Source organism: Semicossyphus pulcher, unplaced genomic scaffold (genome assembly GCF_022749685.1).
Source record: "Semicossyphus pulcher isolate SPU_LCO1_2020_fin unplaced genomic scaffold, fSemPul1.0.p SCAF_19, whole genome shotgun sequence".
In the NCBI taxonomy this organism is placed as follows: Eukaryota; Metazoa; Chordata; class Actinopteri; order Labriformes; family Labridae; genus Semicossyphus; species Semicossyphus pulcher.
This window is the reverse complement of record NW_027211692.1, coordinates 10,256,071-10,280,961: the sequence shown is the minus strand read 5'-3', so window position 1 is coordinate 10,280,961 and position 24,891 is coordinate 10,256,071. Positions and strand designations below refer to the sequence as shown.

The 24,891-nt window shown below is 42.2% G+C and overlaps 1 protein-coding gene across 1 annotated transcript in view; it reads right to left on the bottom strand.

Annotated features, from left to right (window-relative positions):
• The window catches only part of LOC138597132 (cell adhesion molecule 1-like), a 175,155-nt gene that overhangs the window by 27,908 nt on the left and 122,356 nt on the right, over positions 1–24,891 (bottom strand). Inside the window, exons 3-8 of the mRNA XM_069668680.1 lie at positions 19,282–19,428; positions 12,573–12,725; positions 9,032–9,169; positions 2,672–2,830; positions 529–625; positions 65–237 (exon numbers count right to left, since the gene is read on the bottom strand). Of these exons, the coding sequence (XP_069524781.1) occupies positions 65–237; positions 529–625; positions 2,672–2,830; positions 9,032–9,169; positions 12,573–12,725; positions 19,282–19,428 (867 nt within the window). The remainder of the gene's footprint in view (positions 1–64; positions 238–528; positions 626–2,671; positions 2,831–9,031; positions 9,170–12,572; positions 12,726–19,281; positions 19,429–24,891) is intronic.

Below are 24,891 nucleotides of genomic sequence, written 5' to 3'. Positions count from 1 at the left end.
TACTTACTATATCCTATATGTGATGGAAGCATTTAAACCAAGTGCAATAAAGTGTAATACCTACCATATACAAAGAGGATGTAGTCGTCGTAGGCTTCTCCCACAGCATTGGACGCCACGCAGCGATAGGTGCCGTTGTAGGACTTGTTGAGGTTCTCGATGTAGAGGTCAGAGCCGGTGACGACGGCGTGGGGCGGCACATCCTCGTCTACTCTCAGCCAGTTGATCTGATGGGGACTGGAGAGCATAAATACCACACACATCACTCAGCCGCTGTCTGTCCACGCTAGAAATCTGAAATAAAGGTCAAATCTGAGAATGTCTGAGCAGGGCCATCGGGAGGCCCCGTCTAATGATGTGTTTTACTCAGCATGCTAACAACTGGTAACATTTAAATGGTACATTGAAATGTAAAGGTTAAAGGGGTGCCGGGACTGTCGAGAAGGGATATAGAGTGAAAAGTATGAAACTAAATTGAAATTTCAGTGTGTTTTGAAGTGAAGTGCGTCCATCTGTGTGAATACTCACTGTGGTTTTCCTTCTGCGATACATGTCAAATCGAGATTATCACCCTCTCTGGTTAAACCTTCAGGATATGTCACCACAATCTTTACTTCGGGTTTATCTGAAAAGAAAAAAGAGGAGTTTTTAACATAATTCAGTGTCTTAAATTCTCGGAAAACTGTTTCCCCCTTCATACCTGCAGCCAAAGCAAAATTGAAACGATAATTTGACTCTAAAGTGTTGACAGAAACAGACCTCTATATGAAAGCAAAACTGCCAAAAGAGAACAAAGAAGAGGATGAAATGAATATCTAATGTGCTCAGTAGACATCCTGTCAGCACCTCAGAGCAAAATGATCAGTGGTAACCAAAGATTACCAAAATGTCAAGAGGTTCCAGTCAAGCTTCTTTTTCCTTCAAAGGTCACACAAAACAGTCGTCTACCTGAAAATAATGAATATTCTACACAGACTACAAAAGGATACCTTAACCTTTCCTTGATGTTTAACAGTGAACAGCGGGCTGTATTACCTCTCCGATCGATGCAGCATTTAAAGAAAATCTAAACATCATTTGACACCCGAGCTCGGAGTGTTTTTTTTCCCCCATGTGATGACTGTATCTCATGGGCCAAGGCAGCAGCAGGCTGGGAGATGAGAATACCAGGACTGCATGATCCATAGATAAGAGACAGGGAGTGAAAAGATGAGGTACAGCTACTGCATGATCTGATGGTCAGAGGACAGACGGAGAGAGTCTGTCTGGGACACATTTCAGCAGAGTGACTGCACCTAGTCTGACGCTGCTGACACAGACCTCGGACGGATCCGAGTTAGTGTTTTTGCACTTCTGGTTCCCTGGTCCAAAAGTTAATGGAATAATTTTTTTTGGTAAGATGTCTGAAATAAGGTTTGCGGTTTACAGAAGGGTAAGAGGTTTTGTTCTGCAATTAAGTAGCCCATTTGTGAATTAATGTGAACCTTTATGCTCTTAAAAAAGGGACTGTTAACAAGTGGCTCAATGAGACTACTGAGGGTTGTCAGGGACATTAAAGGCTATCATCCTGAACACAGACAAGTTGCTTACCTTGAGTTCACCAATAAAAATATATTATCCATGCTGCCTTATATGAAGCTGGGTTCAGGGGACAGAGGCCTTTCACCTTGTAGAGGCCATGATGTAAGGTTTCCTCCTTTCAAAATGTAATGCAAATACTAAAGGAAACCTTCTGTTTATTTTGACCTGGCATATTGCCTTTAAACATCGTCGGCGGGTGTAGATCCAAATACAGTAAGCAATAATAGCCATTCTGGATAGCTGCTTCCTATGTTCACTAAAGCCCCTTTTACACTGACAGATCAAGGCGGGATCATTACGTCTGTGTTTCGTCTTCTATGTAGAACGCACAGAGGTGGAATGGTGGGGCGAAGTCGTTCCGCCTCTGAGCCGGCATCAGAAGTAGTAACAGAGGTGTAACATGGCCTGTGTAACATCGCCTGTGTGAACAGGAGAGCTGGCAGGGCGGAACAGCGTCGTGTGTGTATGTGAAGCACACGCTTGTTTACACCTCGTGCATGTTTTGCTTCCGTAACGCTGTGTAGAAACACACACTGGGGCGTCGCTTGGCTGCATGGCGGCGGAGCTTCGTTACCGCGCTGAGGTTGAACCGCAGAGTAGAAAGGGCTTACAATTATCTACAGTGGAAATGGTGAGAAATAACTTTGTTTTTTACTATTCACTCATAATTAGAAATATTTTGTTTAATATGGGTGATTTTATTATCTAGAGAAACCAAGGAAGAAATAGCTTTTATTGATGTTCTTAGAGTTAAAAAGATTCCAAGCGAAAACAACCAAGACATTTAATATTTCAACTTTTTCCAATGTGCTTTTAGTGATCTTTGGCTGTGTAGTTTGGTAATAATTCGTCTCTCATGTTTTAAAATTTTTTGTACATGAAATATGTGAATCTGTTATTTTTAGTTGTTGATACAAATTAATCATCAGACACGTCTGTAGTGGACATATGATACCAACAAATGCCACCGCCTCATGGTAAATATGTAGATTAGCCTCCAACAAGCCCAGACAAGAGAGAATCTGTTAAACTGCCCTTGAGCTCTTGATGTACTTCCAGGGATAAAAAACTATAGCTTCAGGTCACTCACATAGCACTTCCAGGTTTCTCTGAGCCAGAAGGTCCTTCGCAGCTGGGTGGTCAATGATGCAGTCCACCGGCACTCCATCATCCTCTTTGGTGACAGAAAATCTCACCCGGCTGGTGACAGTGAACATCCTGTCATACGTCTCCTCAACCGTTGTCTCACCTGGAAAGACATCACGAGCATGAACGACTAAACAGCTGAGAAACAAATCCTACAGCAGCATCAACCTGCAGTGACCAAAAAGAGCAAACAGTCATATCTATTAAAAGCACATTACCTGTCAAAGAGGAGTGATTCAAATGGCATTTACATTTAATTTATGATTTGGTGATGTGGAGCCCGAATGAGACTTTCGAGGATTGAGAAGGGGCCCGGGGCCTTCGATTATGACGAGAGCAGCGAAGGAGCGGCTGGGTCATATAAGCCTGATAATGAATGCTCCTGCAGCTCGAGGCTTGAGCATTGTTGGGGCTAACCCTCCAGTAATCTGCTGCCCACTAGGCCCCGGGCTGTCAGAGGGGCATTCATTTAGAGAGCATTACAATGCCACAGGGGCATCGCATTAGCTGCAGTGCTGAGTGTGATGGTTTACTCGCACTTAATGAAGTGAGGAAATAATTACAGCCCCACTCTGACCTGCAGCACACTTCCATTTCAGCCCCGTCACAGGGGAGCCCGGCCGGACTCGCGGAGGGCAAAACACTGTTGTTCCACAGTTGATGATCGCCAACACACACATATGTGGCCTCTTGATGGATATTAACCCCGTGTAACGCACACCCACCCACCCAAGACCTGCCTACAGAAAATGTTAAAGTAGTGGGATCGGTAAGTGGTCACATAAAATCTGACCACTCTGCCAACTGCGGTGAGAGAACAGGCTGTTTGAAAAGCACACCGACTGTAAGCTAGTTATATCAGCAACACGGCGATAATTACGCTGGGAAATAAATGCCTTTCATTTAGATAATCTGGCTATTAAGGGAATTGATCAGATGGTAAAAAGCACAGACTGTACCTACATTGTGCCTCGATACATTATAGCTCATATAATAGGTATTAAATATGTATAAATGTATATTTCTTCCCCCTGTAAGCCGTTAACAAAAGTCTACATCTAAGCGATTGACATCTCTCTAAAAAGCTCTGCAGGCATTAACGTGGCACACACAAATCCCAACCACCTTTAGTTAAAGCAGAGCGCTGTGATCAACGGTGAACAATGCCACCCTGTTCCCCCGCCAAAAAAACAACCGAAATTTCACAACAAGAGCTCCATTGTCATCATGCAATCACAAAGACTGAAGAGCTGCACCGGGTCACATTTGTAAGGTCAATGAGGGCGTTTCCAAGCACACCTGTTAGGAGAGTCGGGTGAAGTGGAGGATTAATTGGAGGGGTGCGATGATGAGTCATTATCCTCTCAGCCAGTCACATTAATTGTCTCATCACAGTGATGCATTACTGTAATGGCTCAGGAAAGATGGCACAGAGCCAGCGTGGTAGGGTTTCATGAAATGGTGAAATCATTATCACAATATTAATCCGGATTGTTTCCAATATGTAAATCTATAGATAATAATGTGGCTAATGCATAGAGAATGAAAACAAATTATCCTCAAGCAGTGAAAGTAGTATGATGTATTTATAGATGATAAATTAATTAAAAATATGCATAAAATGGGACCAAATTCATTACATATTTATCAAACAGAACTTAAATAATAAAGAACTGAAGAATCACATCTTGATGTGAGAATATTATTTGATAAATTAACGAACTGAACTATCGTTTAAGCACATCATGCGTCATTAAGAATCTTAGGTTGCACCAGCTTTGTTTAAATTATTGTCAGAGGTAGACAACAGAGGCTAAATAATTATTATGATTACGTTTGTTAAATTATCCACTAAATTTAAATGCACCAAGTTTTTTAATAAGTTAAGACTTAATGTCATAACTTAAACAAGTTGCCACTGCACGATGAACGTTTTGTTTGCATTAGCTTTGTAGCTAGCATGAGCCATTTGCCATTGTAGCATTGTAGCTAGCTCAATATTGAAATGTGATACACACATTTGGTCTTTACTGGATTACAGAGACAAAATTCATACATTTAATTGTGATCATTATTATTTAATTATTATAATATAAATTATGTTCAGTTAAACATTCTGTTGCTAGTAGCAGATTAGCTTGTTAAGTCAACCATTTTCTGTCGGGCAAACATTGACAGATATCTTTTATCTGCTCCCCAAATACTCTTGTTGGACATAATCTGTAGTTACTCACTTTATTTGAGCTGTTTGTGATTGTTAATTTGTTTAGAATCTAGTATTTCAATAATTAACTTACTGCCGACCCAGCTAGCCACATAACTAGCCTTCCCGAGCTAACGTATTTGTGGTAACATGTGAGGTACAGTTTGCCTGGTTAAGTCATGTTACTGTGTTTACCTTTACTCTTGTGAACTTTACAAGATTAATAATGAACGTGTTTTACTTTTTATAAAAACATACTGTGGATCTTTCACTGCTGACACTTTGTTTCTTTCATGACATGAAGCAAAATGCAACTTCTTTGGCTTTGCTATACTTCTGTGTGTCCTGTTTCCTTGTTACTCATTTACAATAATCTTTGGGGTAACTCTATGACATCAATATCTGTTCTGTTATATATATAGAAATATATATATATGAATTGAGTTTCACAGTTGCTTCCAGAAGAAACTATAAAGGGAATTTGTGGTCTTCAACTTGTATCTGAGGTGTGTTTAGCCGGCTGAAGAGCTGTTCACCTACAGGCATAATGAAAGCAGAAGAAGTGACTACATATGCAACATTCAACCCTTAATTTATGTTAACGGACTAACTGAAAGTCCAGTCATTAAGACTACGATTAAATTTGTGCACTCAAAGTGTAAAAAAATAATGCAACAACATTTTACCTTTGATGGTTTTGGTTTATTTTCTCTTGTGAAATGTCATGACTGTGTCTCTTTAATGGCAGCTTGGTACCATCACTGCTGAATATGTGTAAAAAATAGAGCTGCTTTTTTGAAAGTCAAAAATAGCACCATCCTGCCTGTCAGTGTGAAAGTCCCATGCTGACGTGCCTCTCATTTGCCCTCTGCATCATGTGGAATACCAAGGGGACAGGCAGAGCACATTTCAAGGTCAGGAAAATAGCATTGCTTGCACTCATCTCTGCGCTGTCATGTGAAAAATAGTCCTTAATTTGACTTCTTCTATCAATTATTTTTGGTCACGATTCTTCTTCCAAAATAATTTTAATATGAAAATCTGTTCAGAATATCAAACTCCTGAAAGTTTGGAGACACGTTTTGAAGATCAAACTCATACAGATGACGCCATTATCCTTGTACGGGCCAAACCAACGCTTGTCAATTATCAGTGTCATCCAAACCCAGATGAGGAAAACAACTGTGGATCAGGTCGCGGAAGGACTCCAATTTGAATGCAGAGGATATTTGAGTGTTGCAGCAGAGACGTCAAATCAAACGCTCTTGTGAGCATCAACCACTGATCAATCCCAGCGCAATCAAGCATAGCCTCTTCTCAGGGTGACATTTTCTTTCAGTCAGTTTCTAACCCGAGTCTTCTGCCTGCCAACGCGCTGAAAGGCAGCCACTCATCAGGCTGTTTGAAACGTCGCCTCGACGGGTATGAAGCACTGGTATTACCGTCAGCAAAGCAGGCTACAATTAATATAATATAGAAGATAAATTGCTCCATGCCATACATGAGTATGGGATACCAGTTGTGCTAATAGATATTTAAATTTAAATGACTTTTTTTCAAGTTTAAAAGTGATATCAAGGCACTCTGAAGAGAAATGATTTATGAGTTATGGACTGTAATTAATAAGTTTATCAACAGTCTTTTACTTACAGACCAGCTGTATAGGATAAAGATGGAAAAACTTTTGGGTTTTCATGTAGAGAATCTTTATAAATTAAAGAGCTGTTGCGTCATTGAGGAGTTTCTTCTCCTGAAAAATGTTACTTTATATTAGTTAAGAATTTGTATATGATTTTTGAACTATTGATACCTATTAAAAATGGTTTCTTATTAGAAAAGCAGTCCTAAAATTACCTCCCTGGCCTCACTGATATATTTGCATGTTTAAAAAGATAAGATGCTAATCTGAAATTAGCATTCCCTTCCATGATTTTTCTGCATCTTTAGACCATATCCCACTGCTATTTCACTCGAGGGCACTTGGTGGGATGTCAGGGGGCTGTATTCACTTTAGAAGTGTGTGGGATTTGGTCAAAAGCTCAAGAAAAAGCAGGCAAGTGAGCCCTGAGTTAGTTCACAGGGACAACTTTAAACTACAGTTAAAGCTGCTGTGAGGAACTTTCGGTTTGTGTTGATTTTGGCGCCCCCGTGGACAAAGCTGTACCTCTTTATCTCTTTGCTCCCTTTGTCCTGTACATGCTTAAGTGGTGGTTTTTAACCAAAAAGTCTCACCCTGCTTTCTTTAACAGTCATATGTATCACTCACTTTAAATCTTTCCTCTGGAAAATGTAAACAAAGGCAGCATGCGGTTAATCGCTTCATCTACCCCCCTCCAGCAGATCAGGCATTAAAAATAACTATATAGAAATAATCAATCTTGACGCTGATGGTCTGGTTTGCTTTTGTAGCTCATATAGAGTAATCACAATTAATTCTAGTTTGTTTCATAACCAGTGAAAATTCCTCACAGGTGCTTTAAAATCCAAATATGTAAATAAAGCTTTAATTTGTTTTGCTGACAGATTCTTCAGTTCAGTACTGAATATCGATTGGTGCCGTAATCTAAAACTTTTAAAGCTTTGAAAGTCAAAAAATAAAACTTTTAACCAGTTTTTCACCCAAAAATAAATTGAATTTTTTAAAAAACCACACAAGGTCTGCTTAATTTTCATAAATGTCTGATTAAATCTTGCGCATTCAATTTCACATGATCACACACAAATTTTTACAACACATCTTCTTAATCTTTCCGTCTGATAGGACAAATCTTCTCCGTACTTGAGCAGCAGTGGCAGCCAAACACCGGGAGCTCCACTACATTTAAATAATAACTGTCATTTATGCTAACAAGCATTCTGCCACCTCGTGTGTGTTGGGTCTCTCTCTCAGGCCGGAGCCCATCAGTCGCCTCTCAACCTGCCAGCGTGATAAATGACTGCAAAACCAATTCGGCCAATTTGAAAGTGTGTTTAAAAACGAGCCGGCGGAATTCCTTTCCTTGCCATTACGGGCTGTCTCGCCTGCACGCTGGAACGTAAGACAAACATGATCACAGAGCTTCTATGAAGGCCGGTGCTATGTGTGCCTTTTAATCTGAATACTTGCAGCGGCTAATGAATTGTTTAGCACGTCCATAATGAGTAGTGATTTGTGTTTCCTGGGGTACACAAGGACGTGACTTTCTGGCTCGCTTTATGTATCCGCTGCCACTATGGATTAGCCTCGCTCAGCATGTCAGTGGCATTTCGCTGATCTAACCATCCTGTTGTCTCTCCCTCCCCTGCACAACACTCGACAACTCATAAACAGAAATTGACTTCGACTCCTGTAGGGAACACTGGAGGCACAGATGGCATTTAGCTTCAGATTCGCTCTTGTCTAAATATTTCATCTCTCAACAAGCCAAATGAATCCTCTCCATTCTAATACATATATAATTTGACAACAAGCCCAGAGATATCCGCCCTGTGTAAATACGATAAAATGAATGTCCCCTCCTTTTGCTGTACAATAATGAATAATTGATGACCCCTAATCATAACTGAGAGGTAATAAGGATTTTCACCAGCCCAGATTATATACCCCTCTCTGCAATGGCCCACAGCCAGCCGAAGGCACTGAAAGGGAGATTAAATGTGCAGATATGAGCTCATAACCATGTTTACCATGTAAAGATTTAAGGTTGTCTAGTTTTAAAATCATCAACTTAATGTTCACACCAAATATGTGGGCAATTTTATATCCAAACAAGCATCTTTGGAGTGAAAATAACTGCATGAAAAAAGGCCTTAAAGGCAAATGTTTAGTGGAATTTATGTGAAGCTAAACATGAGTGTGAATTGCAGCTCTTGCAGATGTAAATGCATATTTGATTAGGCGTATGGGCAGCATGCACTGCTCTCCAGCCTCTATATGCCAGGCCGGATCATCCTCCGCTATACATGTCAGTGTCACACTTTAATGAGTACAGCGCACATTAATGTTTTAAAAGAACTACATTTTTTACGCAGAGGAAGCGCCCTCAGAGAGCCGGACGTGCAGGGGAGTAGACAGGCCTGCAGCATGTGAAGCAAACTGTGGGAGGCTGTTATTCCACCGACCTGTCAGTTCCTCCTCCCCTTTCATCCATCTGATGGAGGCAGCCGGCTTGCTGCCCATCGCCGTGCAGGTGAGCTCCGTCTCGTTCCCCTCGCTGACCATGTCCTCGCGGGTCTCGATGATTGGGCTGCCTGGCGGGACTGACACACAGGGAGGGCGCGGTCAGAGAGACACCGTGCACGCCAACATTTATACACACAAACATTGGTAACACTAAATAGTAAGGCTACAAAGCATCTCACCATTACAAGACCACTTTAAATATCACCAGTTACTTAATGCATGTATCTACATGCTACCAAACTAGGTCAAACACATATACACAAAGCTATTTCAGAGAAATGCCTTTAATCAGCCTCTTAAGATCAGGTGATATGTAAGAAAAGGTGAACTTGGTGGATAATAGTCAAGTATTCATGTCTGATTCATGTCAGAGAAATCAATTAACACCAAACCCAGACAAGTTCACAGCATTTCCACAGCAACAGTGCAATTCCCCATTGCGGCCGCTCAGTCCACCGTTCAGGAGTGCCTCGCTTTAGACCTCACGCTCGCTCCGGCCCGTGCTCTCCCACACAGTACACATTTTGTTTGTGCTTGCTGTCTGGATGTATGATCAATTTATACTTAGAAATTCTGAATTTTATATTCTATTAAACAGAATAGGGCTAACACAAATACTTTCTTATACTGTGTAGGAACCCTGTATTTCCTTCTTAAAATTGATGAGCCATAAACTGTTCATAAGAAATGTATGTAGCCTGTTGGTTGCACAACAAAGTCTACTTGTATGCAACCAGATAAGAATTTACCTTACTTACTAAACATTTTACTCATGCGTGTATGGTCTCAATTACTAGTTTCAAATCTTAATTCTGTAAATGATGGTGCGGCTCGAGTTAAATAGACGAAAAAAGCAAAGCATGCTTTCAGGCGTGGCTTCCTGTGATTGACAAGTTGCTTCCACTGCAGTCAAGCAGGATAAAGACATCACAATATGTATCCAATCCACCCTGTCGTCTAAATATGGTCACTTCTGGCTCCAACTAACAAAGACGCCCAAATCGATCCTTCAAAGGGGGTTTTCACAAACCAACAGGTGACGTCCAGGTGGCCACATCTACTTCTTTTATACATTCTATGTGTTGAGTTTGTGAATGAAACAAGCTACTGGCTCTTAAAATAACATGTAGATATTTGCATCTTATAAGTCTAATGAAAACCAATTAAATTTTCCTACAAGTATGAGTACTGTTCTGCTTTCACAGAGGCTGATCGAAAGCACTGTTCTGAAATGACCTTTCTGTGTAACTGTCCAGCTAATTTGGCAGCATAATTGAATGTATGAAGCAACTGTGAGTCTACAGCCATGCTGGTGACTTTGTCAGGCTGTACTTAGGTACAGCGGTGCTTTGAGCGATATGCTAATGTCAGCATGCTAAGCGGTAGCATGCTGATCTTAATAACAGAGCCATCACTTGCACAGCACTCAGCGTAGCGCGTAACCCTGGACACCCCCTCAACCCATTTTTCACTTTCCTCCCATCAGGCCGAACAAAAAGGACGCTCAGATGAAATAAAGGCCTAGTTTGGCCAAAGTTGTGCCCACTTTTCTAATTCAAAGATCCATGAATCAGTCAGTAATCTTTCTATCAACTAAACAGAATTAACAAATTTTCTCCAGAAAAAAGTTCCTGGAAAATTACATCTGTTTTTTATAAAAACTGTAAAATTGATCCATGATCATTTGATTGACAAATAAAGTAACTGAACATTTAATTGCCCAGTCATATGTTAGGATTTGAAGTTCCTTTTAAGTAGGTATACAAAGCTTCAGGTACCGCTCTGGAGCCTATTCTGACTCTGTCTTCTACGTTATTGTTCTAGTTTGTATGTTAGTAGTATAATAAACCCAAACCATGATCTTCTTCTTAAAGGGCCAGTTTGCCGTTTTCAACCTCAGTCCTATCATGCTATTACGGGGAGCTAATGCCATTATGGTAGAACAAGATGCAGCTTGGCTCTGTGCCTTTGGAGGACACTATCTGCTTCTCCAATGGGCCCTGCAAAACCTCCGCCAGACAAAGTAAAACGCGTCATCTGGCGGAGGCCAGGGAGCTCGCTAAACTAAACTTCCTCAATCTAGGACGCCCGCCTCCGATGTCATGTCTCATTCAAAGTCGTTAGGTTTGAAATGTAGACTGCAGACCTGAAGATTTTTAGACGATCCACCGGTATATTCTCGTCGTATTTCAGATTCTGTACCGCTCTGAGCCATTGCCTGCAGCGAAAACGGTAGTATTTCACTCCAGCGTCTCTCGCTGGGCCGTTCCTTTCAGAGGGAGCGGCGCAATGCACGCTGGGTAGGAATGTGGGCGAAATCACGACCTGTTGGTACAACTTTCTCCACAGCTATGGCACCAATTTAAAATATTATTGTTTCTATCGACTACAAAGAACACCAGCTTTGACTGACAGTGGCTTTTTCCGGGGGCAAACTGCTCCTTTAAATCTAACCGAGTAGCTTTGGTGCCTAAAAATAACTGAGCTGTTTAGCTGACTAAGTACAGCTGAGGTTGTGAGTTTCATGAGTTTAGTTTTTTTAAATTTTGTTCAAAGCCAAAATATGGGTCAAATGCAAACTGTTGATCAGATGATGTGAAGTGAAGAGATCACTACAGTTTCCATAAATCTCAACCTGCTGCTACTGGAAGAAAAGTCCAGAGATCACCACAATATTCTGCACAAAACATCCTGACAATCAATCAAACAGATCGACAGACCACAAATCACATAAAGACTGCAAGAGATTCATGAAACCTCCATTATCTCATGCATTAAATCATCACGACTGATGCGTCATACCCTCATTCTAAAGCATGAACCGCTACTCTGTGCCACAGCTATAGAAGTGTATGTGATTACATCCTATGGCTGCGTGTGTACACACAAATAGCTTAAGGCACAGTTATCCCTCACCCTTTGCATTAGTCATTACAGCAAACTTGCTGAACTCCAGTTACTTGAAAGCAAAGAAAGTCAGCGGGGTGTTTATTTCAAGGGCTCTTGAATGCAACCCTTGGTTCAGAAATATACTGCAGCTAGGTTTCAATTGTACAACTAGAGTAATTACTTTAAAGTGCTTTTAATTCCTTTCAATCCCCCAGGATGTCTGCATGTATAATAAAGCTTAACTAGAGTCATTTCACTCCAAAGCATCAAAGTGTGGCACAGCTGACTCTCAATGGGGAATCGTTCGGAGCAGCCAAGTCAACATTCACCGGGATTCACAGAGTCAACACAGCTGCCAGAACCGGCGTGGTCTGAGCCATCGGTTTCAGCATCTGCTCCTTTTTTCGTTATGCTGTTGAGCGCTGCGAGAAGCTAATTGGCTGACATTTTGTTTCAGTTGCTAAAGATAACAGGATCAAAGATTGCTATTATTTCACATTCACTATCCATAACGGAGAGGAATACAATGAAACCGTTTGGAGGGGGTGTGATATGTGCGTGTGCGCTTCACACGTGCACCCTCACACCTACCCAGGACAGTGATGTCTGCGTAGGCTTCCTGAGGAGGATCCGTGTAGAGCTGGCACACATAGCGTCCCTCGTCGGAGAGTGACACATTGGACAGAGACACCCGCAGTTCGTTGTCAGAGAAATTCACCAGCTGGAACCGGCTGTCCTTCAGAGCTGTGGGGATACATGAGAGACAGAGACAGTGAGGGTTACAGAGTACAGGGACACAAACGTGAGACATGATGGAGTGGAGGAGTGGAGCGGGGGGAGGGGGAGGAATGGGAAGAGGGGTGAGAATGAGAGAGAAGACAAAGGAGACGCAGGGAGAAAATGAGATAGGGGAGAGAGAGAGAGAGCGCCCTGGCCTTTTGTGTGCTTTCTCCTTAATTGACTAAAAGAAAAGTGAGTTTCAAAATGATTCATACAAGTTGATTTATAAAGTAGCTTTACAGTCCACGGAGCACTCGCAAAGACAGGGGAAGTGTGAAGAGTGCTCATGAGGACTCCTAACAAGCTAGGAACTCTTAAAAATGGGCTGCTGCTGGTCATGGATGGATGCTTCAGACTCACATATTCCAAGAAAAAGGGAGAGGCATTCAAACATACATAATGAATTAAATCACAGCGCAGAGGTAAGAGGGGTCTGGATGCATGAAGCTGTAAATCAAAAGGAGCCGGGGATCCGCACGCCGGTATAGATCGGCTGAATTTTTCTTTTAATGTCGTCAAAGTAGGTTAGCCTCTGTTTTTCATGTGGGTCAGCCCTCATCCCTGAGCACTCTTTTACATAAACAGCTCTGCTGGATTTGATCGGGAGCGCCTTTTGATGTTCTGACCTGCCTTCTTTATGGAGTCCGCTCTCCGAATCCGCCGAGCTAACGAACTTCATTCAGGCCTTGTTTAAAGCGCGGGGAGTTTGTTATTCCCTCCAGGCTTTACACTTAGCATCGTGATCATCACCCGAGGTCTCGGGGCAGTGTCAACACGAAACCTCATCCCCCCATGTAATTTGAGAGCTCTTTGGAAGTCTCTCCTCAAAGGGAAACAATGACACTGATGCACTTTGAGAGGCGAAGCACCTGCTCGGGAGGGAAACCCTTCGCTTCTGAGACACTTAATGTATTTTATACCAGGGGGTTTCATAACTGGCTGCTTATGTAAGAGCACAGAGTGCAAACACTATCTTTTATTTATGAGTCAGATTCATGATTCTGCATATCTTCTAAAATGTGTGTCTACATATTACGGCGGCATCTAATGATTATTTCCATTACTGATGAATCTGCTGATTATTTTCTTGGTTAATCGTCTGGTCTATAAAATATTAGAACGTAGAGGAAAAAGCCCATCACAGTTCTTAAAGTCCCAGGCTGACACATTCAACATGCTTGGTTTGTCAGACTAACAGTCCAAATCCCACCACTCACACACTCAGCTCATCTCATAGAAAAAAGAGCAAGAAGCTGAAGGCAGAGAAAGTTTTTGCTTCAAATAAGTTAAAGATTAACGGATCAGGAAACTTTACTTGATTCATTTTCTAAAAGTTAAAGTGATAATCTCGAAGATTTGAATGTAAATAAATGTCTGTTAAGTCACTATCTATCGTCGAATGAGGTAACACAATGGTGATTGAGCCTATGGCCCACTGATGAAAGCATTTGCATTTGCAGTATTACAGACTGGGTGTCTGTGGCGACTTTAGAGGAAAAAATCACAAGTGGCGCCCAGTTAGTGACACGTTTCCCATCACCCAGCAGTGGTTGGTCTGCCAGAGAGGGTAGGCGGAGCTAAGCGGCTGCTTTTCCGGTCTCTGCAAATGTTGCGAGTAAACAGTAATCTACTATGACTGAACAAACAAAGAAAAGATGGATGACTACAGATACAACTTCAAAAATAAGTGAAAATCCAAAGAAAAAGAAACAAACTCGACGCTCAGATGAAGCAGACAGTCTAAAAAGGAAAGCGACCGTCAGCGAGGAAAATCAAGAGTTACAACCAGAGCCAACCGTGGACGTCACACATGCGACACTGTCTGGATATCTGGGAAGCGTGCTCCCGCATTTACCGTTGATCACCATAGGTGTCACCAAAGAGAAGGAAACTGAAATCTTCGAGATTATAACTTTAAGTTATCCATAAATTAGTTATTTTAACGGGCAAAGAGTTCGACAAATAATTGAAATGATGTGCTTATTTAAACTCACAATTAGAGAGCAATAAAACTGACATGGTTTAAAGCTGCACAGCTGACCTTCAAGCTGAAGCTTTTGAGTTTATTCATGATGAAATGTTTGACATTGTTTACATTTGAGTGATGGTGTACTAAAAAATGTTTTCTGACAAATGTAGCACATTTTAAATATTTCACATGGGAGAGTTCTACATTTGTCCTTAATGATTTGAGGTAGGCAGGGATGGTTTCCCACTTCAAATGCAACCAAATATGTGATTGGTACATGAGTGTATATGCACTAATCAAAATGTGATGATAACTGTGGTGTTGTGTCTTTTTGCAGCTGTCAATCAAAAGGTTAAACACCGACACAGCAGCTACAATCATTATAATAAACTTTACATTTCATGTCTTCACTAACACGTTATAGAGAAATACTTAACATGTGCAGGTTCATTTTGACCTACAGGGGCCGCACAGTTGATGCTGAGGTCTTTTGGTGGAGTATCACTTTAAACATTCGTAACACAAAGTCAGTCAGCTCTGGAGAAAAGCTGCAGTGAATAAATAATGGTGTGATTTTGCATCACCATAGATAGAGGTCCACCTCTGCTGATAAAAGCTCATTTTCCCATTTCAGATGGCAACTCAGCTAAATTGCATGTCATTTTGCATATATCTGACACAATAAATGGCTCATCCCCGCAACACTCGCTCTGCCTCTACACCCCTGACATGATTCATCTTTATTTTCTGCGATAGAAATTTGTTCATTTGCTACTGTAAAAGCTGTTATTGCTTCGGTATTTGTGTGCGTGCCTGCTTCTGCGGCTGCTGCGCTCGTAGCTGCTGTTTTTGTCGCTCCTCGTGTGTCTGCGTGTCGCTGCTGTTTACTCTGTTGTATACAAAGATCTGCCACTGTGTCGAGCGGCCCCGTTGACAGGTAACAATGCCACAGGCTGAGGGGGGTCCCCACAGAACCAGCAGTCCTTTAGGAACAGAGCCGAGAATAGCGCTGCCAGGGGGTTTTACTAGACCTCCATTACCAGGAACATAAACAAGCAGCAGCGGCCCAATAACACTTTAGCCGGCGGTCACAAATGCGACATATAGTTAGATCTAATTGCAGATAAACAAACACCTTTTGTGTTTTGTTATTGACAATGAAACTGCATTTACTAAAGCAGAGAAAAAGACATGTTTACATCCCCACATGGAGCCGTTTAATAAAGAGAAAAAGGTGCTCTTAACCTCGTGGACACATTTCTTTAACAATCAGATTTATTGTTCGCAGTGTGTGAAAACTAATTATTCATTGTTTCGTTTCCGAACCTTCTCTGTATTCCTCGGTGTCAGAATAAATATTTATAAGTTGTACGGCACAACATGACCTATGCTTTATGTGAATCCACTCCTCTCCGCCGTCTTCTCGCGCAGCTTCGAGTATTTTGTACAAATATGACGGAGATGTGTACTCAAACTCCCTTGATGCTCCTCGCAAGTGAGAAAATGGAACACACATCTCGACTTGTGAAATAACAGCTGGGATGCAATATAGACAGAAATGAAGGGTGTTTCTCGTTCACCTTGAATCTTGGCTCAGATCCCGGATACAAACAAGTAAAAAAGCAGAGACAAAAACTCCAAGTGGAAGTCGCCCATATGCTCATGCATAATCATAATGTTCAATATCCTAATCTAAGAGATTATCGTAAAATCGAACAGTGACAAGGACACAGAAGTATTCCCATTATGGTAGCTCTGTGAATTATCTCATATTAATCTTGCCGCATTCTGAGCTTAATGACTTTTGTAAATGAGCCAAAGAGTCAAGGGCAGATGGAATCACGTTTATTCTTACAGGAAATCTAACCTAAAGCTGGAGGTGAGGCCGTCAGGATGTATGATACCGTCAAAGTCAAAACTTTAAAGATCTCTTTAGAGCAGGAGTCCTGACATACAAAAACACAACTTGGATGTGTTTTAGAAATAAATTACATTATTTGGTTAAAGGTTTAATATTTGCAATTTCTGCATTAAACGGTCTAAAAAGCCACCGGCCCCTTCATTAGGTGCACCTGTACAATCTAATGCAGCTCAATACAACAGCACTGCCAAGGAGTCTGCTTTTATGAAGTTTAGTTTTTGTTGACTTTTGTTTTGTAGAGAGTCTGAAGTGTTTCAATTCAGTGGTGTTTATTATGAGGCCGTAGTTAAAGGTGGTGTTGTTCTGAACTAAATGGTAACACTTTCTTTGAAGGGGTGTGCATAAGACTGACATGACACCTGTCATGAACATGAATGAGTCCTTATGAATGTTCATGACTGTTGTCATTAAGAGTCATTCGGTCAAGTATGTCATTTTTTATGCAAAGTTGACATTCTGACTCATTCATGTTCATAGCAGGTGTCATGTCAGTCTTATGCACACCCCTTCAAAGAAAGTGTTACCAACTACATTATATTGAGATGTGTCTCTAATTGTTTGTCCTCCCTATTTACATACGTGAGGGGACCAGAGGGAAACACCTCTGAATATAACGCAGCTCAGTACAGCCCCACCACCAATTATGACCTGACGCTGAAATATCATTGAATTAACACGTCTATGACCGCTTAGGAAAAAGCCTGTACATGACAGGCAACATAAAAGCAAATCTTATGGCTGAGCTGGTGTATTGGATTACATTAGATTTTTCAGGTGTGCCTAATGAAGTGAGTGAGTGTATTTTGTTGTGCCCTGTATGTACTGTATGTATGTATGTATTTTTCCGGGTTTTGAACCCAGAGAAATCCGTACTTTGAATCACAGTAAGGTTGCATTTCATTTGATCCTCTACCTTCAAGAGAAACTTAAATAACTTCGGCCACAAATTCAAAATTGAAGAAAAAATTTTTTTTCTCGAAGATGCATTTTATTTTGAAATTTAAGCTGCCATTTATACAATTAATACTCATTCTGTTGTCAGGTAAAATTCAAAACTATTAACAACTTTCATCAGTCATAAATATTGTGTTTTACATTTGATTGCCTCAAGGCCGCATGATATCCTCCACATGAGGCATTTGAACGTATTAAATTGATGATCACCATTTTCATTCATATTTGAGTGGTTTACTCAACTTTGTAACACCTGTGATGTTCCCTGTCAAAAATGACCACCATAGGAAATGAATGGGTAACACTAGATTATGTTCATTCATTAGATGACACCCATACACACCCACACATCCCCGCACATGAACCACACATTTCAGACGGAACAACTGGACCGAATTTTTGAACCAGGTGAAGAGGAGATTAAAGTTGAGCCCGAGGTAGAGGAGGACGTCTCAGAAATGGAAGACAACATGGATGGATTTTGGAATACATTTTCAATGTCTATTCTTTGTATATTCACTGCTGTTAATCATGTTTACCACCAGTCTGAGACGCTGTTTACAGCTTAAAAAGGTGTTAATTAAATGTTGGCGATCTTTAATGGTCTTTGTGTTAATGTACGAACAGACCGGTCAAGTCTGACTGGGAACGCCAGAGTAAGGGGGGAGAAACGAACACGACAGGAGGGTTAATTTGTCTCTGTAATCACTTAAAGGTACACGAGGGAATATCCTGCAGAGACAGCGTGAATAAACAGAACACAGTCCAACCCGATATGGTTGGCTAAATGTATTAATGTGCTGAGGCAAAAAGCAGGTGGACGTAGAGAAAATCATCACTTATGGGCCTCTATACATGTGTGTTGGTGAGTGTGTGTGAGACCCTTCCCTCTGCATCTATTCTATTGTTTTGCTTTGCAAGGGACGTTTTCAGGAGGGGTGCTGTTGTGGTTCCCTGAGTCAATCACAGCGAGTGTGGGAGTGGTTCAGATTAGCAACTGGGCCCCATTCAGACCGGCGAACATGGCGAAAGAGCGATGCAGAGTTGGCCTTCTTTCTGTTGGACAGATAGGAGCCTCAAACCGGGTAGGACAAGCTAAGCGGCGGTTAGCATGCTAGCGCAAAGGTAATCGTGATGCTGTTGATGTTAGCTCGGCGGGGTGGGCGTGTTCTCAGAGTGAGAGTGAGCTTCTGGTGACGAAGAGCCCAGGAGGAGGGCCCAGTTTGAATGTGTTGTTGACAAAATGCAAAGACAAACACCTACTTATTATACCTTTGAGTTTTTGGGGGGGGAAAGTGACGTCCCTAAAGCACAACAGAAAGTATAACTGTAAGTGATAGAATGGCTCCACAAGGTCAAACAGATGTTTACAAGACACAGTCTGGGTAATGAATTCACCATCATTTAAAAACCTCGTTCAATTACATTTAATTTCTCCGTGTCCCAAAAGATTTGATTAAACCGATTATTATGGAACTGATAGGAACAAGGTCCACGAGTACAAAACGGGACTTCTCAAGGACTTTCTTTGTGTGGGAGCAGCAGAAAAAATCAGAAGCAGTCATACAAGTAATCACTTGGTGGCGGAAATTTCTCTCCATTTTCCTAGGCATCTTGTTTAATGTTAACCTGAAGAGATTTAAGAGGAACTTTGTGTGTGGGGCTTGTTGACTTACGTCTCACGTCTCTGAAGTAGATGGTCTGTCTGTTGGGGTTGAGCAGCTGGATGACCGAGTCGTCGTTGTTCTTCACTCTGCAGCTGATGGTCGCCATTTCCCCCTCGATCACCGACACGTTGTCCGTCGCCAGGTTCTGACCATCGACTTCACGACACAGACAAACACAGACGTGACAAATGAGATTTCAGGAGGGAGACAGGCCGTCCTATCTGGATATTTCCAGCTTATCAAATATTTAGACTTCTTACAAGAGGGACTGCATGTGAACACATACACAGTGTAGTTTGCCTGTTTGCAGCCATGTCTAATCCGTTTAATATAAGAGCCATGTGCAATGTTTGTCACTATTGATCTCCCCCAGATCAGAGTGGGCCCTGTGAGTCAGTGCCAGATGGGCTGTAAGCTCGGCTGCCCACGAAGGTAGGGAGAGAGGAGAAAAAGAGACAAAGAAAGAGTGTAAGAAAGTGGCAAGTAGTAGATACCGGCGGGGAGGGAGGAGGAGGAGGAAGGGAGGAAGAGAGGGGGAGTCAAACAGAGAGAGAGAACAGAGCTGGATGCTGTTTATGGCGGAGCTTTATCAGAGCCCTCCATCTGAGGATCCATGTGACCATCGTGCGCTCCGTGTGCTCAGCTGTTCGGCTCTGTATCTCGAGGAATAAAAGTGCTGTAAGCATCTGAGTCACTCTCTGTACACATGCAGCCATTGTTGCCACAGACAGGCCCCAGACCGTGTAACTTACACCTCACATCAAAACCCCCCCACGCAAAAAGCCTGGCTTTGTTTCTCCGCCCCCACCTCCTTCTTCGTCTGCTTAGAGAAAGAGGAAGAGAATCAAAAGTCACCTTGTGCTATATTTATCCGACAGGAGCCGAAAAAGCATAAGGAGAGCGGAGAATAACGTTTTAATGCCTCAGATTCACTCCAGCGGAGGAACAGCACTCTCAGCCGCAGCCCAGAGAAAACATCAAAAGCACATTTGCATGCCCGAGTTGTCAGACACCTCCGTTGCATTCTGACATTTACAAAGTGGAGGGGAAAAAAACACCTGCATTTTCAGATAGTGATAATGGGAATAGACAGCCAAACTAACATGATTCAAAATGAACTCTGTGAATGCGGCGAGCAATGAGAAATTAACCTCCTGTGGAGAAAAGCTCCTCAGACCTGTCTGATGCAATGAGCTACTCGTTTCATTCCTCTGCTGCCAGGGCCCCGTCAGGACAAAGGCAGGTAAAATGAGACGCAGACTATGTCCACAAAGTACACACCAGAGCCCACTACAGGTTACACAGAGGGCTTTAAATACAGGTAATACTTAATGTGTTGATATCATTTAAATTAAGGACACAAACATGAACCAAATTAAAAAGAACAGTGACAGTGATGGTTTATGTTAGTTCACTTTTTAGCATGCGGGTAATTAATCCTAACAGCCACCAGGGCAGAAAGGCCAACAGTGAATGAGTGTTTGGACGATTCAGTATATAAATAGTATTAAATATGCATAGGGATATCATATTAACAGTGTAGTTAGGGACAAGCAGATAGAGAAGTGGGCCACTGGTGCACATTGTCAAACATTTAGGTACTTTTAAGTGATAATCTTGAAGATCTAAGTTTCGTTCTCTTTGGCGGCACCTAATGGCGATAAACGGTAATTGCAGGAGCACGCTTCCCAGATATCCACACAGTGTCGCATGTGTGACGTCCACGGTTGGCTCCGGTTGTAACTCTTGATTTTCCTCGCTGACGGTCGCTTTCCTTTTTAGACTGTTTGCCTTCATCTGAACGTCGAGTTTGTTTCTTTTTCTTTGGATTTTCACTTATTTTTGAAGTTGTATCTGTAGTCATCCATCTTTTCTTTGTTTGTTCAGCCATAGTAGATTACTGTTTACCCGCAACACTTGCAGAGACCAGAAAAGCAGCCGCTTAGCTCCGCCTACCCTCTCTGGCAGACCAACCACTGCTGGCTGATGGAAAGTGCGTCACTAACTGGGCGCCGCTTGTGATTTTTTCCGCTAAAGTCGCCGCAGACACCCAGTCTGTAATACTGCAAATGCAAATGCTTTCATCAGTGGGCCATAGGCTCAATCACCATTGTGTTACCTCATTCGGCGATAGATAGTGACTTAACAGTCATTTATTTAAATGAAAATCTTCAAGATTATCACTTTAACACACACATTTGGTCTTTGGTTTGCCTCCCCCACGCTAATTCTCTCTCAAACTGATTTGTTCTTGTGAGTTATCACAGTAAGGAACACAGCACGCACAGACCCAGTTGGCTAATTGGCGATGATGGTCTCTGGACACAAGAACACTGATACTGGAAGTTTCTGCAAAACTACCAATGTTTCTCTGTCCTTGGTCAAAATCTGTGCACTTCATTTTAGATAATGCTTAAGATTAGGGGACAACTGTAGTCAAAACAAAAGTTCAACAAGTCTTGTAGACGTGCACCACTTTCATATAAGTCTGTGAAATATAAGGGTAGCCTGCACACAGCACAGCAATGTGTTCAGACGCTTCCTCGGCCGAGCTGTTCCCTTTTTACACTTCAGTTTTGTATAAATAAAACAAATTAGATACATATTAAGCTAAGCTAATCAGCTGCTGGGTCTACTTTAGCTACAAGTATACAAAACAGACACGAGAGGATGAAAAAGACTAATTATTCAAGCCAGTCAGGTTTCCTATTTCAGCCTCAGTCTCCCTTGAGCCTTTGCCAGATTGTCTTGTGTTCATGCCAAGCTCTCAAGACACTTATTCAAGCCCTGTTTCTGTGACCTGTGACTGACTTCTTGCCCTGTTTTCTAGACGACAGAGATTCTGCCCAGCTCTGGCCTGTACTTCTGCCTTGTTGCCTGACCTTTTGGCACATCTGACCCCGCTGCCCAGTGTTTTTGCTTCTGCCCTGTTTGTTTGACTTTTGGTCATTAAAAACTCTCCAAAGAGACTTCTGTGTTGTGTGCTTTCGAGTCCTCTCCAACCTGCCTTACAATGGAAGGCAGACTTATACTCTCCACTCTGTTACATTTAGAGTAAAATGTTGCCTGAGTCGGTACATTGGAATTAGACATGAATCATTAGGGTAAGTTCAGTATGGAAGTCAGTCTGGGTCAGCTCTGATAATAAGTATCCGCTTCTTTTGGGCTTATCAGCGAGGGATGAGAAAAGACAGACGTAAACACAGACAGACAGCACTTAGTTATTAATGCACAAATAGCCTAAAGGCCTATCTGAACAGGAGTACTTCTACCAGGGGACGTCATATGATTTTGAAATTAGCCCCCATAACCACCACGTCTGTGTTTCATGACGCAGTGCAAGTAAAGTCTGTTTTTTAACTTGACAAATGGTTTGTTTACTTCCTAACATCCATCCAGCGATTATCTATACCTCATGGATTCAGGCAGGCGGTAGACGGCAGAGGGACAACACCTTTTGGACGGCACGGGAAAAGCAAACAAACACTCCGACGGAACGGCAGGATGGCAAAACGAAACACGCGTGACGAGATGTTGCTATGGTGATGTTGAATGAACGACAGTTTGTAGCTATAAATGCAGCTTTCTCTTTATATTGTATTGCAAACATAAAATTAGTGTTAGATTTCCCTCAAAACGTTAAGTCATTCATTCATTTCCAGTATGGACAGTGAAAGGAGAACTGCACTTGGTGTATTCCCTTGTTTATCTTCGTCACTTTTTCGTGTGATGTCTCAGTAGGATTTTGAACGCTGGCCATAAAGCCCCGGGGGTTGTTGTACCAAAATGCTTCTCGTTGTCCAAATCGCCCATGTTTTCTTGTTGTGTGAGGGAGGTACCTAACATCCGGTTGTAAATTCCGTTGCGGAGGACGGCAAAAAGTTCAACTTTTTCTAACTCTGGATGGCAGTGCCGTCTACCGTTGCCGGCAATCTCTGCCAGCCTCACCACATTGTACCGTCCTGCTTTCGTCCACTAAAATGACATCCGGTTTGCCGTCTACCGTCTGCCTGAACGCTGGCGTCTATCCCAGCTGTCATTGGGCGAGAGGCGGGGTGCACCCTGGTCTGATCACCAGTCAATCACAGGGCTGACACATGCAGACAGACAACCATTCACACTCACATTCACACCTCTGGGCATTTTCTACCAGCATGTCTTTGGACTATATGGGAGGAAGCCGGAGCACCCTAAGGTGACCTAGCATGCACGGGAAGAAACATGCAAACGTCCAAACCGGGATTAGAACTAGGAACCTTCTAGATGTGAGGCAACAGCGCTAACTACTGCACCACCGTGCAGCCCTACTTCCTTACTGTACTATTAAAAAGTTACAACATATTATAAGTATTGAGCCATGTTGAAGGACGTTCTTACTGCACACTTCCATCATCCTTCTCATAATATCTGATCAATCTGAGCTCAGCCCCCCCAAAAAAGGTACAGAGAAAACCAAAAGGTGCAGATTTGACCAGGCCTTAAACGGACAAAGACCTCTGTATTTGGCAAAAAATAGCAGGAGATTTCGAGGATAGTTTTTTCTCTTTAAATTCCAGACATGGCAGATTTGCAAGTGATTTAGATCACAGAGTGTGCCCCGCAATTACTGTAAATTATTAGAGGTCTCCAGGTTATACTAGTGCTGTGCCAGTAGGGCTTAATATGTGCTTAAATAATAGGCTGGAAGTCGTGTAATAATAATTTCCAGACTGTTGGAAGCATCAAGACCTGGCTTGTGTTTGGGAACCAATGAATTAGTGGATGAATTAAAGAGCCAGTTCGCCGATTTTCAATCTCAGTCCTATCATGCTATTATGGGGAGCTAATGCCATTATGGTAGAAAAAAAATGCAGTTTCGCTCTATGCCTTTGGAGGACGCCATACACTTCTCCAACGGGCCCTGGAAAACCTCCGCCAGACTAGAGGCCAGAGATCTCGGTAAACTACACTTCCTCAATCTAGGACGCCCGCCTCCGATGTCATGACTCGTTCAAAATCGCCAGGTTTGAAATGTAGACTGCAGACTGAAGTTTTTTAGACGATCCACCGGTATATATTCTCGATGTATTTCGGATTCTGTACCGCTCTGACCCGTTGCCTGCAGCAAAACGATGGTATTTCACTCCAGCGTCTCTCGCTGGGCCGTTCCTTTCAGAGGGAGGGGCGCAATGCACGCTGGGTGTTGTAGGAATGTAGAATGGGCGAAACCACGAGCTGCTTGTACAACTTCGCCACAGCTATGGCGCCAACTTCAAATATTATTGCTTCTATCGATTACAGAGAACACCAGCTTTGACTGACAGCGGCTTTTTCCAGGGGCGAGCTGCTCCTTTAAGGAATGAGTAGAGAGTCATCTAGAATCAGTGGAGAGCTGAAATGTGTAAGTTTATAATGATATCAAGTGGTCTGCAGCTCCTCTTTGCATGCACTAAGTGCTGCAGAAGATGATGCAAAAGCAATGTGAAGTGTTTTTGATGTCTGTTTTATTTCATCGCTGTAAAAGTAATATTTGGCAGTCAAAACAGCAACACGGAGCATCCTCAAAGCAAGGTTATTCTGCTCCCAATCTGTTGGACTGAGAGAAAGGGAACGCAATAGATAAATTCTCCATAAGGTTTA